Source organism: Bidens hawaiensis, unplaced genomic scaffold, assembly GCF_021521415.1.
Source record: "Bidens hawaiensis isolate Kalapana, Puna unplaced genomic scaffold, B.hawaiensis_p1.1 tig00017045_1, whole genome shotgun sequence".
In the NCBI taxonomy this organism is placed as follows: Eukaryota; Viridiplantae; Streptophyta; class Magnoliopsida; order Asterales; family Asteraceae; genus Bidens; species Bidens hawaiensis.
In genome coordinates, this window is record NW_027505005.1 from 81,274 (window position 1) to 100,631 (window position 19,358).

Sequence of the window (19,358 nt, forward strand, 5' to 3'; positions counted from 1 at the left end):
TGGGGTATTAAGCCTTTATAATATTTTATTATTATTTTATTCGGGCATAATGCCTACCTTTGTCGGCTCAATAAACCCTTTTCACTCGGGCAGCAATTCGACTCTATTTCTTTATCAACGCTCGATTGATCAACCCTTTGCTTGGACACACGAATCGAACACCAACACTTCTCGGCACGCTCTTCGAGATGATCGTCGGGATGCCAAGACAGCACCTCTTTCTTGTTTATAATGTTGTCGGGGAGTGGCACGAATATCGAGGTATAGCACGCTTATCAAGGAATCGGGACACGGTTATCGAGATGGATCGAGGGCACGTTTCCCAAGGTCTAGTGAGAGGTTAGAGAGAGTAATGTGTGAAAATTGAGGTGTGATGGATCTGAATTCGTGGCCTTCTATTTATAGGTTGATTTTGGACCTCATCGCGGTACGCGATGGGTTCCCTGGCTAACCTATCGCGATATAGGTTAGCTGAGTCACTGTGTAGACCTTCCACGTGGCAAGCGCCGTGCCACGTGGTGACACGTAGCGAATGTGTTGCCACGTGGTGACACGTGGCGGCAGACGTTGCCACCGTGTGCCACGTAGCACACGTGTCACTGCGTGTCAGACACTCCATCGCGATACGCGATGGAGGTCTCTCTTGATCCATCGCGTAGCGGGATAGGTCAAGAAAACAGATTTTTCATTTAAGCCCCTGGAGTTTGGAAATTTACAGAATTGGTCCCTTAACTTTGATTCTTGACATTTTTGGCTCGATTTTTTCCGTGATGTTACGCATACCGATTGCGACTACCCGAGGAAATGCAATGGATACACGATGTATTCCATGTTTCGAATTTGCGTAAATGCCTGACTGATGAATCTTTGGCTATGCCTTTAAAAGACGTTGAAATAAACGAAAACTTAAAATTTGTAGAACGTCCAATTCAAATAGAAGATTCGAAAACAAAGAAATTAAAAAGACGAGCTTTGAAAATTGTGAAAGTAAAATGGGACTCGCGTAGAGGGCCCGAATATAAATGGGAACTCGAATCAGAAATGAAGAAGAAATACCCCCACTTATTCTTGTAAGCAATCTCGAGGACGAGATTTATTTCAAGGTGGGGAGGATGTAACATTACGGAAATTTTGAGCCAAAAATGACAAGTTTACAAAGTCTAGGGATCAATTCTGCCAAATTCCAAACTCCAAGGTTAAAAATGAAAATTCTGATTTCCCGACCCATCGCGCTTCGCGATGGATCAGAAAAGAAACCCATCGCGATACGCGATTGGGAGTCTGACACGTGTGCCACGTGGCACACGGTGGCATCATCTGCTGCCACGTGTCACCACGTGGAAACACTGCTGCCACGTGGCGCAACGCCTGCCACGTGTCGCCACGTGGCAGGTCTACGTGGTGATTTAGCAGGCCTATATCGCGATACATGATAGGCCAGCCAAGGGACCCATCGCGTACCGCGATGGGATCCAAAAATTTGTCTATAAATAGCAAGGTCCGGGATCTCATTTGATGCATCCCAAATTCAGGACAACTTTCTCTCTCTAACATCTCCCTAGCCATAATATGATACCTCGAAGTTCGTGCCTTGTTTCCTTGATAAGCGTGCCCCGATCTTTCGTTTGTGTACCGACGTTTCCTTGAAGTTCGTGCCACCCTCCACCCACATTCGACCAAGGAAGGTGTTGTTCTCGAAAGGCGTGTAGACGTTTGTCGAAGATTGTTGATCATTGGCGTGCTAAGGAAGGCGTACCAAGTTGATCAAGAAAATAAAAGCGGCGTTGGAGTGCTTCTGGAGTTCCTAGGGTTTCCATTACGCCAATAAGGTTAGGCGTAACGACAAAATAATATAATATTATATTCAAGGCTTAAGCCTTAAGTCGAGGTTATACTCGATACCTCGATAAAAAGAAATATGTACATAACAAAGAAAAGAATAAAAGAATGAACTGTGAATATGTATATATGTGTGTAAGTATATATATAAATTCTTTGTTATGGAACTATTATTTAAGCAATAATGAGTATTCTTAAATAATAAAAGAAAAAGAATACGTTTCTTAGAGAAGAAGAAACGTCGGGTTTTTTATATAAACTAAAGGTTTATAAATTACTTTTAAACTAAAGGTTTTCAAGTAAATGAGATATATGAACTAAAGGTTCATCGAGGTATAAAACAAGACTAAAGGTCTTAAGCCGGATTGTAAATGAGTGAAGCCGATCCCAAAGCGAAAAGGTGAATACGCCCCCAAACTTTTATAAACTTGATTTCAAATGAGTCAAACGTGTTATATGAAAATTGTTTACAGGGAACTATGTGTTCCTAAAACCGTTATAAATAAGAGTATAAATCTAGCCCTCAGGTTGTGGTATACGTGTTTATGGATCCTTACATAGGTCAAGTCTTACTAGAACTGCTCGTTTTTTATCAGAAGCTTGTGATTTGGTTTTTGATGCAGCAAGTAGGGGAAAACAATTCTTAATTGTTGGCACTAAAAATAAAGAAGCTGATTCAGTAGCATGGCTGCAATAAGGGCTCGGTGTCATTATGTTAATAAAAAATGGCTCGGTGGTATATTAACAAATTGGTCCACTACAGAAACGAGACTTCATAAGTTTAGAGACTTGAGAACCGAACAAAAAACAAGGGGACTCAACCGTCTTCCGAAAAGAGATGCGGCCCACATCGTTATCTCCTCTATTAAAATCTAGAATTTTTCTTTTCATTTCGTCTTTTTGGTCTCATTTAACATATAATAATAGCAAAAGACTTCTATCTATATGAAATATGGAACAGAACCCCAAGGAAAAATAACCGAGTCTTTTTGGGGAATATTGGAGAAGAAAATGACGTTTTTTATGTATTTAACAAAAAGTAAATCTTTTTTACTAGATCATTGTACATTTAAATATGTATTATCTTATTGATTACAATAAAATGAAAAAATGAAGGAGGTTTTTCAATGCGACGGTTGAGTCCCCTGTTTTTTATTCGGTTCTCAAGTCTCTAAACTTATGAAGTCTCGTTTCTGTAGTGGACCAATTTGTTAACATACCACCGAGCCATTTTTATTAACATAATGACACCGAGCCCTTATTGCAGCCCATGCTACTGAATCAGCTTCTTTATTTTTAGTGCCAACAATTAAGAATTGTTTTCCCCTACTTGCTGCATCAAAAACCAAATCACAAGCTTCTGATAAAAAACGAGCAGTTCTAGTAAGATTTGTAATATGAATACCTTTACGTTTTGCAGAGATATAAGGTGCCATTTTAGGATTCCATTTCCTAGTACCATAGCCAAAATGAACGCCTGCTTCCATCATCTCTTCTAAATTGATGTTCCAATATCTTCTTGTCATTTCTCCCCACACTGCCTCCCCATTTTGAAAAAAAAACACCACCCTTGGTCGTAGGACGCTCTCCTGCAGGGAGTACGACCTTTGTGTATATGTACGGGTACTTAACTGAGTCGAACGCTGCGGTGTTTGCTGAGGTGACCTAGAGTAGAGACTTAAGTTTATAAATGTGTTGTTTTAACTTTGTTATTCCTAAGCCACGTTTGGCCGAGGCATGTGTAGCCTCGAGGGCTAATAAAGTAAAAGAAATTATTTTAGCGTCGGCGTGTTCACCAGCATTCGTTGCTGACGTATTTTATTTACATTTTGCAGGTGAACAAAGTTAGCACTTGGAATGACGAAGTACTATGATATCCGATGGCTCGGATTTATTTTGTTAACTTAAATGGTGGTTTGTAATTAAAACATGTAATGCTTTTGTTATAACTTAAACGGGTATTTTATAATCTCGTCTTTTGAGTATATATATAAATGTTACATTTTAATCCTTCAAGTTTTATAAAGTCTTCCGCAAATTAACGCAACTATGATTTATTTACAAATATGGTACCAACTGTTAGTCGCACTCCTAGGCCCTAAGATGTGGGTGTGACATATAATTACGCTAAAACACACTACATTTCTCTCTCATGTTCAATTAAATAATATTTTTTATACATTTATCTTTACAGTTTTCCCTCTTCTCTTCTTACAACCAATCCAACAAATATTAAAAAATAAATATGGGCAAACAATGTTCCCCAAATGTTTCCCCAAATTTACAAAAAAATCACTACATTTCTCTCTCCACCTTATAATTTAACTCACAATCACTCACAACCTCACCCTATAATTTGCAAGCTTCCCGCACATAATTATAGGGGATGGGATGATAATGCTCTTAGCATTCTTTTTTTCTTAATTGGTATAGATTAACAACCTTCCATTTTGATTTCTTTTAAATTACAAACACAAACTATTCTTACTAATTTATGTATTTTAAGAAATTATTTATATATTATGAATCCATAAGATATATTATCATGTATATTATTAAATTTAGAGTGAACTGTGATTTTCGTCCCTGTAGTTTGTCCAAATCTGCAATTTTAGTCTAATAGTTTCAAATTTGCAATTTTCGTGTCCGTGTTTTCATTTCACTTGCAATTAAGTCCAAGCTTACTAACCCTGTTAAGTCTGGTCGTCAAACTCATCATCGTGCCCTTCACATGAGAGGCAATTTTGTATTTTTTTTCGCAAATACACCCCCAACACCTCACATGAGGGGGCTTGGGAATTAGGGTTGGGGTTTACTTGGAGAGAAAAAGGACAAAACTGCCCCCTCACGTGAGGTGCACACTGGTGAGTTTAACGACTAGACTTAACGGGGTTAGGTGGCTCAGGTTTAATTGCAAGTTAAATGAAACCACATGGACGGAAATTGCAAATTTAAAACTATTGGACTAAAACCAAGGATTTGGACAAATCACGGGAACGAAAACCACAGTTTATTTTTAAATTTAACTTTTTTGTTATATTATTTTAACCGCCCGTATATCACACGTAGGGGCTTTATCTTAGTACACATCAAAACTTCTCCAAGATGACCACTCCAAAAAGGGAAGTTGTGCTCTACTTTATCCACAAGAAGGAGAAAACTTTGATCTCTTCAATAACTCAAAACAAGTTCACCTCCTTTTCATTGAAATTAAAAATCTTATCACTCCTAGAACGTTATATGCACCACAAAGTGGTCAAGAAAACTAGTTTTAATAACTTCTTTGTGGCTTTCTTGGAGATAGAGTGCTTGTAATTTCTACAACAGCCCTATGTAGTGGAGTGTATGTAGTACTGGAGCGCTCGTACAGCTTTCTAAGCTCCTGATGTCAATGAGGAGATTGTCTCTCAACATACAACTGCTGGTGCTAGTGATGTGAGCGTAAGGAGCTTGTTTCTACTTGACTTCCTTCACACTTCCATGGCCCATGTGGCCTCATTTCCTCTCAAGAAGGGTTCGGCTATCTCCATAGCCTCTTCCATTGTTTCGGGTACATTCTTGTTTAGCACTTCTATCATTTGTATTGTACTCAAGAAATGCACTGTTCAGATGTTAATAAGATGTATTGTACTAAAGAAGTACGCTAATTAACAAGTTGATTTATAGGGAATCAACAAGGTATGGAAAGAAACATACCATTGAAAAAGGCGAGTTCAAACTACTTCCTAAATATTTAAATTGCATAGAATTGAATGTTCAAATAAAAGGATAATGTTTTTTTAGTATTTTAATATGATTATGTGTTATAGCATACTAAATATGATACTTTTAACCTGTTACGTATATTACAGGTTTCACAACGGAGTATTCATACATGTAGTATATATACAGGTGGTGAAAGCTCGTATTTGACATCAAAGAGCATCACTCAGAAAGAAAGGTATGAACATCAATTGACATCATGAGTTTCGCCTAAAGGGAGTACTGGTGAACTAGACTTGTAATTAGTTGTATATGAACATCATTTGACATCAATGACAATCATATGAATCTGAAACAAGTCTAGATTTCCATGCATGTGTATGAGACCTATGGACCTCAAGTTGATTGTTTGAAAGGTTTAAATCATGTAAAAACATATTGGATAATTTGGAGAGTACATTTGAGAGTGTGTTGAACGTTAGGGAAGATAAATTGACTAAGTAAAATTCTTTTTTTTTTTTTGTAACTAGCGTAGCCCTATAAAGCAGTATTGTGTTGGATATACGTGTCTCGAGTTTTTATAAACAAAGGTTATATTTAATGATTTTTTCCAAGTTTTCTCAAAGGAAAGTTTGTGAAGTGTGATCTAAATGTTTTAAGAAGCGGTTTTTTCAAAGTTTTAAAAACCGGTACGTACTAAACGGTTAAACCGATTATACCGAAATTTGGTAAGGCGACCGGTATTTAGAACTAATATTTTTGGGTAATCATATGGGATATCATACCTCTGGTTTTTTTTAAGAAGACCGGTTTTAAACCAAGGAGATTTTTATTATTTTTTTGCCGCCATATTTTTAAAAATGACTTTTAAGTTAGCGGTTAAAACTGAAACGAATAAAAAAAGTAATCAATGATTCGTTAATCAACCAAGTTTGTATCCTACAAATCTAAGGTTAGTTTCTTTACATCTTTTTAATTGATTAATTTTGTATATAAAGTACAAACTTCGTATTTGACTCAAGCATTGTTCATGTGTGATGTTTAGTTCATGTGTGGTATTTATTAATGTAACTCTTGGTTATTTTTTTTAGTTGCAGTTGCATTTATATAGAATTACAGGGTGAACAATTTTAACCCGATTGAACCTCCCGTTTCAAATGGTTGTACCATTTGTTAACTAAATCTGCTACAAGTTAACAACCGGTTTTTAAAGCATTGGTTTTTTCAATTATGCTTGATTGGACAAAAAAATGGTACTACTGGTTGAAGCGGGTTGTACCGAAAGTTCAATCATGTTTACCATTTAACCTTATAATTTCATAAAAATACCACTTCAACATAAAATAATTCTGAAATACATAATCTCATAATAAAAGGTAATCAAAAGTTAATACTTAATCAAAAAATAATCCAAAACAAGGAAATTTTTTATGAGATATCACCCTATATAATAGTAAGATGACAACTCCATATGCAGTTAATGAACTTGGAACATATGACTCACCACTAAAATCGTTTGAGAAGCTTCGATGACAGATTGGCAGGAAGAACTTAATAACATATCGGATAAAATAGGTTGTGAGTTCGATGGTGTATGGGTATAGGAATTGTTAATCAATTTGTGTTAGGTTAAAAAGTTTAAATAGCATGTTAAAAGAATTAATGAGCCATTGAATTTTATTTTTTTAAGGACTTGGCTAAAACTGGCTCACCGGTTTAAACCGGCATTTAATGATAAACCGGAGGTACGAAGACCAAGACACCGGCCCAAATAACCGAGCTATATCGTGTCGGGTCCTTACCCAAAGTCTGGTATAACTAGTTTAACCAACCGTATTTACAACTTTTTAAACATTGATCTCACTTACCTTTTATTAATTTAATTTAGATGAATTTTTTTGAGATATTGGATTTTAATAATCCAAATTTTTATCTTTGGTCGACATTAATCTCAACTTAAAAATTGTCACACCCCCATCTTAGGCCTAGGAGCGTGACCCGTAAGTTGGTATCGTAATTATAAATAAATCAGAGTTACGTTTGTTTGCGGAAGACTTAATAAACTTTAAGGATCAAAAGTGTAATACTTGTATATACATTCAAAAGACGGGATTATAAAACACCCGTTTAAGTTGTTACGAAATATTTATGTGTTTATAATTACAAACTACCATGTTTATATATTAAATTACAAAAGAAATCCGAGCCATCGGATATATTAATAACACTTCGACATTCCAAGTGCTAATCTTCTTCACCTGCAAAATGTAAGAAAATACGTCAGCAACGAATGCTGGTGAACACGCTGACGCAAAAATAACTTCTTTTACTTTATTACCCCTCGAGACTACGCCTGCCTCGGCCCAACGTGGCTTAGAAATAACAAAGTCAAATAACACATTATAAATCGAGCCTCTACTCTAGGTCACATCAGCAAACACCGCAGCGTTCGACTTAATTAAGTACACGTAAATATACACAATGGTCGTACTCCCTACGGGAGAGCATCCTACGACCAAGGGTGGTGTGATCATGCTCATACATCGCATAGTACCACCTATGTAAGGATCCAGACATATGTATACCACAGCCTGAGGGCTAGGTTCATACTCTTATCTATAACGGTTTTAGGAACACATAATTCCTTGTAAACAATTTCATATAACAAGTTTGACTCATTTGAAAACAAGTTTAAAAGTTTGGGGGCTTATTCACCTTGTCTCTTTAGGATCGGCTTCACTCACCGTCCAAGGGTCTTTCCCTTTCTTTATCTCGCACCTATAGTATGAGTATAAATATTTGTTAGTCGGATACACGATCCGGCTTAAGACCTTTAGTCTTATCTCAATCCTCGATGAACCTTTAGTTCATTTTCTTTTACTTAAAAATCTTTAGTTTAAAAGTAAATTATAAACCTTTAGTTTGTAATAAAAACCCGACGTTTCTTCTTCTCTAAGAAACGTAATCATTTTCTTTTATTATTTAAGAATACTCTTTATTCATTAAATAATATTTTCATAATAAAGAATATATATACATATATACTTACATATATATATATATATGTAATCACAATATTCAATATTCATACTTTTATTCATTTCTTTGTTATGTTTTCTTTTCTTTTATCGAGGTATCGAGTATAACCTCGACTTAAGGCTTAAGCTTTGAATATAATATTGAATTATATTTAGTTCATTATTACGCCTAACCTTAGTGGCGTATCGAAACTCTAGGGACTTGAGCAACACTCCAACACCGCTTGATCTCTTTGGTCGTCAAACGATAACGCCAAATCTTCAACACTCGATGACACACTTATCGAGATTCATCGCCATTTCAACAAACACCGTCTTCGTATGTGGGTGGAGGGTGGCACACACACTTTGAGGAAACGTAGGTTCACAAACGAAGGATCGAGACACGTTTATCGAGACGGATCGTTAATATGTTTGTCGGGTTTTAGTGAGAAGCTAGAGAGAAGTAAGAGAGCTGAGTTGTCGGATGCCAAGAATGAAACCCGGACCTTGCTATTTATAGACAAAATTTTGGTCCTCATCGCGGTACGCGATGGGTCCCTGAGCAGACCTATCGCGTACCGCGATATAGGTCTGCTGACGCACAACGTAGTGTTGCCACGTGTCAACACGTGGCAGGTCTACGTTGTGCGAAGAGAAGAGGGAAAACTGTAAAGATAAAGGTATAAAAAATATTATTTAATTAAACATGAGAGAGAAATATAGTGTGTTTTAGCGTAATTATATATCACACCCACATCTTAGGGCCTAGGAGTGCGACTAACAGTTGGTACCATATTTGTAAATAAATCATAGTTGCGTTAATTTGCGGAAGACTTTATAAAACTTGAAGGATTAAAATGTAACATTTATATATATACTCAAAAGACGGGATTATAAAATACCCGTTTAAGTTATAACAAAAGCATTATATGTTTTAATTACAAACCACCATTTAAGTTAACAAAATAAATCCGAGCCATCGGATATCATAGTACTCCGTCATTCCAAGCGCTAACTTTGTTCACCTGCAAAATGTAAATAAAATACGTCAGCAACGAATGTTGGTGAACACGCCGACGCTAAAATAATTTCTTTTACTTTATTAGCCCTCGAGGCTACACATGCCTCGGCCAAACGTGGCTTAGGAATAACAAAGTTAAAACAACACATTTATAAACTCAAGTCTCTACTCTAGGTCACCTCAGCAAACACCGCAGCGTTCGACTTAGTTAAGTACCCGTACATATACACAAAGGTCGTACTCCCTGCAGGAGAGCGTCCTACGACCAAGGGTGGTGTTAATTTTTCAAAAGGGGGAGGCAGTGTGGGGAGAAATGACAAGAAGATATTGGAACATCAATTTAGAAGAGATGATGGAAGCAGGCATTCATTTTGGCCATGGTACTAGGAAATGGAATCCTAAAATGGCATCTTATATCTCTGCAAAACGTAAAGGTATTCATACTACAAATCTTACTAGAACTGCTCGTTTTTTATCAGAAGCTTGTGATTTGGTTTTTGATGCAGCAAGTAGGGGAAAACAATTCTTAATTGTTGGCACTAAAAATAAAGAAGCTGATTCAGTAGCATGGGCTGCAATAAGGGCTCGGTGTCATTATGTTAATAAAAAATGGCTCGGTGGTATGTTAACAAATTGGTCCACTACAGAAACGAGACTTCATAAGTTTAGAGACTTGAGAACCGAACAAAAAACAGGGGACTCAACCGTCTTCCGAAAAGAGATGCGGCCCACACGTGGCAGCACATAGTGCCACCGTGTGCCACGTGGCACACGTGTCACACATTGTCAGACACCCCATCGCGGTACGCGATGGGAGTCACTTCTGACTCATCACATAGCGCGATGGGTCAGGAAAACATAAATTTTATTTTTAACCCTCAAGTTTGGATTTTGGCAATTTTAGTCCCTAGACTTTGGAAAGTTGATACTTTGGACTCGAAACTTTCACGTTGTTACAAAAATTCCCTATGTTAATCGCAACTTTCACCATATTGGCCTCCACCGAGGTCTTCTTTTTAATTTTGGGGAAAATTATGTAATTTCTTCAATTTTATGGGGTTAAAACAAAACTTCTATTTATTATAAACGATGTTTATTTTTCTACTCCAACTAGAGGTGCAAACAAGCCGAGCCCGGGCTCGAATAGGCCTGAGCTCAGCTCGCTTCTATCTCTATTTCTAAAACTCGAGTTCAGCTCATTAGTGGTTTTTAAGCCCCAGAGCAGCTCATTTACTATTTATTAATCATTTTTTATATATTTATAATTATTTTTTTTATATTTTTAATCATCTTTATATAGTATGTATTATTTATTATTTATTATTTTTTCATTAATATATATATATAACAATTAAATAAATCAAATCCTCCCTTGATAAACCTATAATCTGCATGGTTGCGGTGGCGATGGGGCGAATGTGGGGGGGGGGGGGGGTATTTAAGTTTAATAACCTTATTTATCTGTCTCCCTCAACTTGGAGAAATGATATATTTTGCCATATAACTAACCGGGTTAGTCTTCGATAGAAAAATATTCAATGGAGGCCTTGGGTGAAAGTTCGGATTAACACAAGATATTTCTTAAATCAGAATTAATAACGACCAATAAACCAAAGTTTTGATTATTTAAATTCAATATCCCAATTTTTTTAAGTGTAAACCGAAATGAAAGAGTAAAGGGGACAAGCCAATAAATCAAGCTCTACGATTTTATTGTAACCCTCTACATGTTATGGGTTGTTCTAAATATTCATGTGTGTAGCTACCAATAGTCAAACCCCAAGTGTGAACAATGCATTATAATGTAGTTATAATACAATCTTTTGCCACACACTTCCGTCCAATGTTTTTCAACTAGAAAAGAACTGAGATCGTTTTCTGAATATATTAGTATGTTGTGAATTTATTTTATAAAATTAGTTTTATTTAATGTGGGTGTTACACGTAGGTCATATATAAGGGACCAATGGTAATCAACGACCGATGGATCAACGGTGATTGTTATGTTTGGGATTAGGTTTGAAAACAAATTATTAATTTATTGGCTTTTTTAAAAAGTTGAAAAGTTAAAAATTGTTTGACAGTCAATAAGAAGGATGGGAGAGGGTAAGCTTGTTTCCAAGTTGAATTGCATGGATTATTTTCAAGTCATCAAATGTGTCTAAAACAAAATATGGTAACAAGAATTACAAGAAATCCCAACTTAAAAGAAAAGAGTGTCAAATAACATGGACACACTTTCGTATCTAGTTTTTTCTACAACTTAATTACCTTTCCAAGATGACAATGGAGGTGTCTCTGAATATAGCCAAGTAGTTTGCATGGCTATATGTCTTTCCCCCTTTACTATGCCGTCAAAAGCAAATGATTCAAGTTTTGCAATCTCTTTTGGAGTTAGCTTTATAGACAAAGCACCAATGTTTTGATGCAAGTTCTCAAGCTTTGTGGTTCCTGGTATCGGAACCACATCAGTTCCTTGGTGGTGCACCCAGGCCAATGCAAGTTGAGCCGCGGTGCACCCTTTCCTTGTAGCCATCTCGTTAACTCGCTCAAATATGATCTTATTGTGCTCCATGTTAATAAACCTCTGCAATCCCTGTGATAAGTTTCATTAAATCATCAAAGTGCAAAATCTTTCGTGAAACATTCTTGATAAAACAAATGGGGTAAAATTTGATCGTGAACTTAATGACAAAATTTGAAACATTCAGGTTATCCGGTTATGGAACTAACTATCAAGTATGAGTTCGTAAATAAATTAGAAGGGTGGAGAGGGCGAGCATACCTTTCTACTATCAATATCTGAAAGGTTTTCAAGAAGTTTAGGACCTTGAGCTAAGAATCCTTTACCAATGGGACTATATGAAACAATCCCGATGCCAAGTTCTCTGCAAAATAGACCATAACATACCAAATATCATCATCATCATTGTCGTTGTCGTTGACATTTTCGAGAATCGCTTAAAATGAGTATAAAAAATTTGACAATTTTACTAGGTGGACTACATTTCTAAAGCCCAATACGAACCAATGTAAAAAAGTAATAATAATATTAAACAAGTTACTAAAATGGCCATATAAAACATAATAAAATGTTTTTTCTATAAAAAAACACCACTTAATGGAATTAAACCAATGACCATTGGTTCCATAGGCTAACAACCAATTAATCATTTTGTAGGTATTTGTTTTAAAACAAAAAATAAATAATATATATATATATAACTTTTTTTAGCAATTATAGGCCTCTAGGGAAATTTTGTCTGGTTCGGTCGCCGTTAACATCGGTCAGTCCCGGTTGTTATTATCACGTTATGCCAATCCCAATATTGCCGGACATAAAAACAAACAAACAAACCTGCAAGTAGGAACGATTTCATCCTCTAAATCTCTTGTCCATAACGACCATTCATTTTGTACTGCTGTTAAGGGATGAACAGCATGAGCCCTTCTAATTGTAGAAGCACATGCTTCGGATAATCCTATATACTTCACTTTTCCTTCTTCTACCAATTTCTTGAGCTCTCCCATCTGTTTATATTTCAGTTTGTTAGATGTACATACAAGCAACGTTAATTATTCAAAAGGTAAAAACAGTAACACTCCGAATGTTGAAAACTGCATAAAACCCTTTTTTGTGAAGAACTGATCGATCCGTTAGCATATGTGAATCTATGAAATATTCTAGAACTTATATTGTGTTCCCGGGTTTTTGAGGAGAAAATGAAAATATTGGTGTTTAATTTTTAATGAATAGAAAGAAAAAACTTTTAATATTTTTCTCTCATAGCATTCCTATTAAAATGGCCATATTTGGGAGAGAAAAAAATGAGAAACCTTAAAATAGCCTATTTTTTTCGTCAAAAATCGACAGAATTTCAACTCCGTCAGATGGAATTTGTGGACATTTAAAAATCGCATCACGTGTCAACGTACTAATGGATCCAACGGAATTCGTTAAAAAACCGTCGGATCCGACTGAATTTGTAATTGATCCGACGGAATTTATCAACTTCTACCTCTAAACCTCCGTAACCAACATCCATCTCCATCTTTCTTATTTCTCCACCAAATCAAGCAAATCAATAGTGCAAATCGCTTAGTTTTGAGAAGAACACAACCATAGTGTTCAATTTCACTCTAGAACTCAAAATCAGTAACCCCTGTATTGAAAATTTAGGGTTCGACGGACAAACTAAACAGTCAAATCCGACGGAAGCATGAACTAAACCGTCAGATCTGACTGTTTATCATTACGTCGCCTAGAACACGAAATCCGTCGGATAGCTTGAAAAACCGTCAGATCCGCAGAAAAGTTTGAATACGTGTCAATATTTAATACGCTATACTCAGTGGCAGAGCCACACTATCACCATCGGGTTCGGCCGAACCCGGTCCTTTTTCGGTTTTATATATAACCTGTAGTGTTGAGTTAATGATCGAACCCATTCTTTTTCGGCGAGCGAACCCATTATCGTTTTAAAAAAGTATATTTGAACCCATTGATTATAAAAAGTTTAGTTAATAAACAAATAAAAACATCGGCCATCGACTCAGCAACCGATCAAATTTTTTCTTCGCTGTTCGCTTCAAGGTTTCAACCATCGCCAACAACCAATACATGTTGGTCTATCGTTTGAGAAGTGTTTTTCTTGAATGAAGCATGTGAAGTCGGATTTTTCATAATCATATGGGTGACGATTATATAAATAATGCATGTATTTGTTGTATTGAGAATGAGTTCTTTTTCAAAGTCACGATTGAAGATATTTTTCAAATCATGAAAACATGTAAGGAAAAATTATAATATGCAATATCTTTATATTTAATGACTTTGTATTTTATTGAATGTTACCGATATATTTTTGTTATGATAATGATATTGCATTTTATCTATCTAACCGAATGATCAACCCAACCCGAACCGACCTATTCGGGCGCAAAAGCTTTGACACCGGAAAAAAAATCAAGCATCGAAAATTCCGAACCCACATAAAAAATTTTCTAGCTCCGTCACTGGCTATACTAATTTGTCGGATCAGTACTTGTTTCCGTACATATTTTCTTTTCTCTACTTAATATCCTTTTCTGTCTTTTCTTTTATTTCATGTATTACTTTAAATATTTTTCCTTACTTTCGCTTATCAAATAGAAGCAAGAGGACAAACCGTGATTTCTATTGGGATACTCGTGTCGATCCGATGAGCATAGTAGAGATCAATACAGTCGATATCAAGTCTCTTCAAGCTAGCTTCACAAGCTGACCGGACATAAGCCGGGTCACCACACACCTCGATCTTTCCATCGATAGGCCGGTAACCAAATTTTGTAGCAATTTGAGCTTTCTCTCTATATCCTTCTTTCAAAGCCTACAATATTACAGTAACTCTAAATAAAAATCAACTAACAAGCCTAATCAGTAAATTTGTAAAGAGTTCATTAACAGATCACAGACAAAAGTCATGATCCGATAGTCGTGACAAATTTTTTCTAGTAGTGGTTGCAAATTAATAATTACCTTGCCAATGAGGATTTCATTGGTGTTATATCCATAGAAGTCGGAGGTGTCTAGGAAGGTGACACCCGAGTCGATGGCATGGCGAATGAGATTGATCATATCAGATTCGGGTTTCGGTGGTCCAAAGAACCCTGTTCCTGACATACTCATGCAACCCAACCCTTGTGCTGAAACAACAAGACCTTGTGAACCTAACTTCAACTGTGGAACGATAGGCTCCATTGTTGCCTACACTATCTTGATAGGTGAGATTGCACAGAAACAAATATATGGTTGGTTTTTTGGCGTGGTAATTTTATAATTAAGTTATACTTTCATTATTGTATTGTGCTTGCTATAATCGTGATTTTATTATTAATCATCGATTCTCACACTCGAAATATTAAACTGTTGACAAACTGTCACACACCGACCAGGCGACCACCGATCCGTAGTCCGAGGCACGTTTTATTTAAGAAACCATGTTCAGAATTTCAGATTATATTTTCAAGATAACGTACGTTCTTTTCTTATTTAAGTAACATTTTACGATATGTTAAGTTATTCTAAAAAAAGAAATAAAAATAAGAAGAATTAGAAAGATTTATAGTCACACAAAAAAACACTTAAAAATTGAAAAAAAAAAAACCAAAAAAATAATAACTCAAAATTTAATAAAAAAACAAAAAAAGTAAAAAAAGCAAAAACGTTTTCACCGTCTTTCTCGTTCTCATAAAACACACACACACAATGGTAAGTGAAAAAAGAAGTTATGTCTTTTTGTTTATACTTGTGTTGTGTGTTTATTTTTGTCATTGATTATTTTTTTTCTTGACATTGTGTCTTTTTTCTTTATATTGTGGTATATTACTCAACATTGTGCTATATTTTGTTCAACATTGTGTTATATTTTGCGATCTATTGTGCCTTTTTATAGTTATAATTGTGTATTTTGTTCATTTTCGTCGTTGTGTCCTTGGTCTTGGCATTGTGTCTTTTCGTCAATTTGTTTTTTATTTTTTGTATTTTTTGAACGGGAATGATGGCAGAAACATTTTACTTTTTAAATTTTTTTTGTTTTTTATTTATATTTTGAGTTATTATTTCTTTAATTTATTTTTAAGGGATTTTTTGTGTGATCGCAAATCCTTTCTCACACTTCTCATTTTTGCTCCATTTGTATTTTAACTTTACCATTTACAATATATATATCCGGTAAAAATAAAATTAAAATACTAAGCATACAAATAAGTAGAGTAATTACAGTTTTAAATTAGAATAATTATATTATAAAAATAATATAATGTAATAATTACTCTAGTGTTAATATAATAACTTTATTATTTGTATACTTCTCACGCTAAAAATCATTTGTGTTTGATGTAATTAAACACTATAGAGGATTACTCTACATGTTCTAATAAAAGAAAAATAATTGTGCCGCATATCATTACAATGTTTCATCTAACATTTTTTTCCCCGCCAAAACACATTTACTTTTATATCTCATAAATTAATATATTTAATTATAATTAATATATATTTTCTATATATAAGTTGATCATAATAGATTATATTTATCTAATTCTTATAGGAATTTTTTAACATGTGCTCTAAGGGCACATGTAAGAAACATTAATTATGATAATATTCTTGTTGAAACTATAATTTTATATTAATTATATTCATCTCTTAATAACTAATATATTTAACATTACCTTTTTCCCTTTTAAATCTTACCTCCATTGATAACTACTAAATAAAAATTTTATAATTCCCTCTAAATTTACTATTTCATCTCCCATCATTTTTATATTCATTTATATGTAAAGAATTTTCAAATGTAAAAGTAACTTTTGAAATTCCTATAACGTCTTCAAGTGTTAAACCAACTCAAGATCAGCTTGCTCTAGCGATTCAATATTCGGCTTGCAAAGAAAATGACACAGGTTTTGTTGTCAAGCATTACAAAGCGGCTCAATGGCATAAGGTGGTTTGGGATGGTAAGATGGCTAAATGCACTTGAAAAAATTTGAATTTATCGGGATACTTTGTCGTCATGTTTTGAGCGTTCTTCATCATAGGGGTTGCTTTGAAATTCCTTTTAGTTATTAGCTATCACGATGGAGACGGGAAGATGCTCAATTCAATAACGACTCTCAATTACACCAAGAAGGAACTTTGGATATACATAATCTTTTACTGAAAACAATGATCCTATAACTAATGTAATTGAATTGGTTCAACACTTGGAAACGTTATAGGAATTTCAAAAGTGACTTTTATATTTAAATATTCTTTACATATAAATGAATATAAAAATGGTAGGAGATGAAATAGTAATTTTAGAGAGAATTATTTAATCTTTATTTAATATTTATTAATGGATGAAAGATTTAGAAGAGGAAAATATAATGTTAAATATGGTAGTTATTAAGAGATGAATGTAATTAATATAAAATTATATCTTTAACACAAATACTTTCATAATTAATGTTTCTTACATGTGCCCTTGGGGCACATGTTAGAAAATCCCAATCTTATATTTAAGTTCAAATTTTAGTTAAAAAAGTCAACTTAAGTTTCTATATCATCTCCAAATTTAAGTCGTTTTTATTTTATATAAAAGATCAAATTCACTAATAAATACTAAAAGGGCTTTCTACATAAGCATCGTCTAAAACAAACGATTTTTATTAGCAGTAGAAAAGAAAGTAACTTCTTAGAAGTTGAAATATGAAAAAATAGATATGCCTAGCTATTTTAGTCTATGGGTAAAATATCTAATTGATAGAGTTAGCACCGTAAAAATAAATTAGCAAGGTTTTAGCCGATACAATAAGAATTGCTTACTTTATGTCATGATGTGAGACAAACGTTAGTAATCAACTTATGTAATAGAGTTGATCCACTAAGGTATTTAGCATCGGTGTATGATCAGATCCCAAAGATAGTAAGTCTTTCCTTTTGAAAGTCTTTTTTAAAAAGTATATATAATCTAAGATAGTAGGAATCACCATTTTACTTCAATCGTTCATTGAACAAAACAATAATGAGAAAACCAAGTTTAGCCACTTATACCGTGAATTCGGTTGTAAACGAGGAATGTAGTGTACCGTCCCGTTTTTTCGTTTCGGTTAATAAATAAAATATGAGTTATTAGGAGTTGGGCTTGTATTGGGTTAAATAGATATGAGTTATGGACTTTGGTTAAAAAAGAAAGAAATAAAGACCATGGGCTTAAGCCTATGACCCATCATATATAAACAATAATTACTCCATAATACATTCATTTCACATATTCCATACATCACCCAAAACACACACCCAAGCGCTCTCTCTCTAGTTTCTCTATTTCCTAAGCCGAACCCAAGAGGAAAACCGAGCATCGACCCGAGGTAATGATAGTATGATATTGTATGGGCCCAAATCCGCTAGATTTAGTCGCGAAACGATGAGCCGACACCCTAAACCATTAAAGTTATGAGATTCGGATGGAATCGGGTATAAACCGAGCAAAAGATGAGCTTAGGGGTCACCCTAGCTCATATCTGGATTGAACGGGACGAAAAACGGTGAAAAACGGTGGAAAATAACTGAGATCTCGCTTTTTCGGCGAGATCCCGGTTTTCCGGCGGCGCCGGAGAATGTGGGTACGAGGTTAAGAGAATGTCAGGGAATATTTTGACATTCTCTGACCTAAACCTAATTCGTTAACGGAAACTTAGCAAACGAGCCTTAATTCCTATGTTAATTCGTCAAAGGAAGAATGACGAACTAGCCCCATTCGTTAAGGAAATTCGTTAAGTGAGGGACGAATGAACCCCATTCGTTATAGGGTTCATTAGTTAACCAGACCAAGCGAATAAGTCCAAATTCGTTATAAGGACCGGTTCGTCATAAGGTCCAATTCGTTTTGAGGACTGGTTCGTTATAAGGTCTGATTCGTTATAGTAGTAAATTCGTCATGAAGGTAGAACCCCATTCGTTAAGGGACTAGGACGAATTAGAAGTTTGAAAGAATGACAGAAAGGTCCCTGGACTTAGAATAAAATGAATTAATTACAAAGAAACCCTCGATCCATTTGAGTTAGCAAATAAAATAATAATTTAGAATTCTAATGAAAAATGTGTTAAGACAGTTAATGAAAATAAAAAAAAATTTCCAAGCTGACCTGACAACTCGAACCCAGCCAGGGGCTCTGCCCCTTGGACCCTGCTAGGGGATGCCGCCCCTAGAACCCCGCTGCCAGGGGCGCTGTAACATCCCAAAATTTCA

The 19,358-nt window shown here is 35.1% G+C and overlaps 1 protein-coding gene across 1 annotated transcript; it reads right to left on the reverse strand.

The window, feature by feature from the left end:
• Nucleotides 1-11,674: 11,674 nt before the first annotated feature.
• On the reverse strand, nt 11,675-15,322 carry LOC143609829 (putative aldo-keto reductase 5). The gene is made up of 5 exons (XM_077084472.1): nt 15,101-15,322; nt 14,751-14,951; nt 12,941-13,113; nt 12,368-12,470; nt 11,675-12,178 (listed from the first exon to the last, which is right to left on the reverse strand). The coding sequence occupies exons 1-5, from the start codon at nt 15,320-15,322 to the stop codon at nt 11,846-11,848; spliced, it is 1,032 nt and encodes a 343-aa protein (XP_076940587.1). The 3' UTR covers nt 11,675-11,845.
• Nucleotides 15,323-19,358: the final 4,036 nt, after the last annotated feature.

Excerpts from the sequence above, each read along its gene's own strand:
- LOC143609829 (XM_077084472.1), bottom strand. The coding sequence starts at position 15,322 with ATGGAGCCTATCGTTCCACAGTTGAAGTTAGGTTCACAAGGTCTTGTT. Across the intron at positions 13,114-14,750 it reads GTATCCCAATAGAAATCACG|ATGGGAGAGCTCAAGAAATT; the intron begins GTTTGTCCTCTT and ends AAATATAAACAG. Across the intron at positions 12,179-12,367 it reads CAGATATTGATAGTAGAAAG|GGATTGCAGAGGTTTATTAA; the intron begins GTATGCTCGCCC and ends AACTTATCACAG.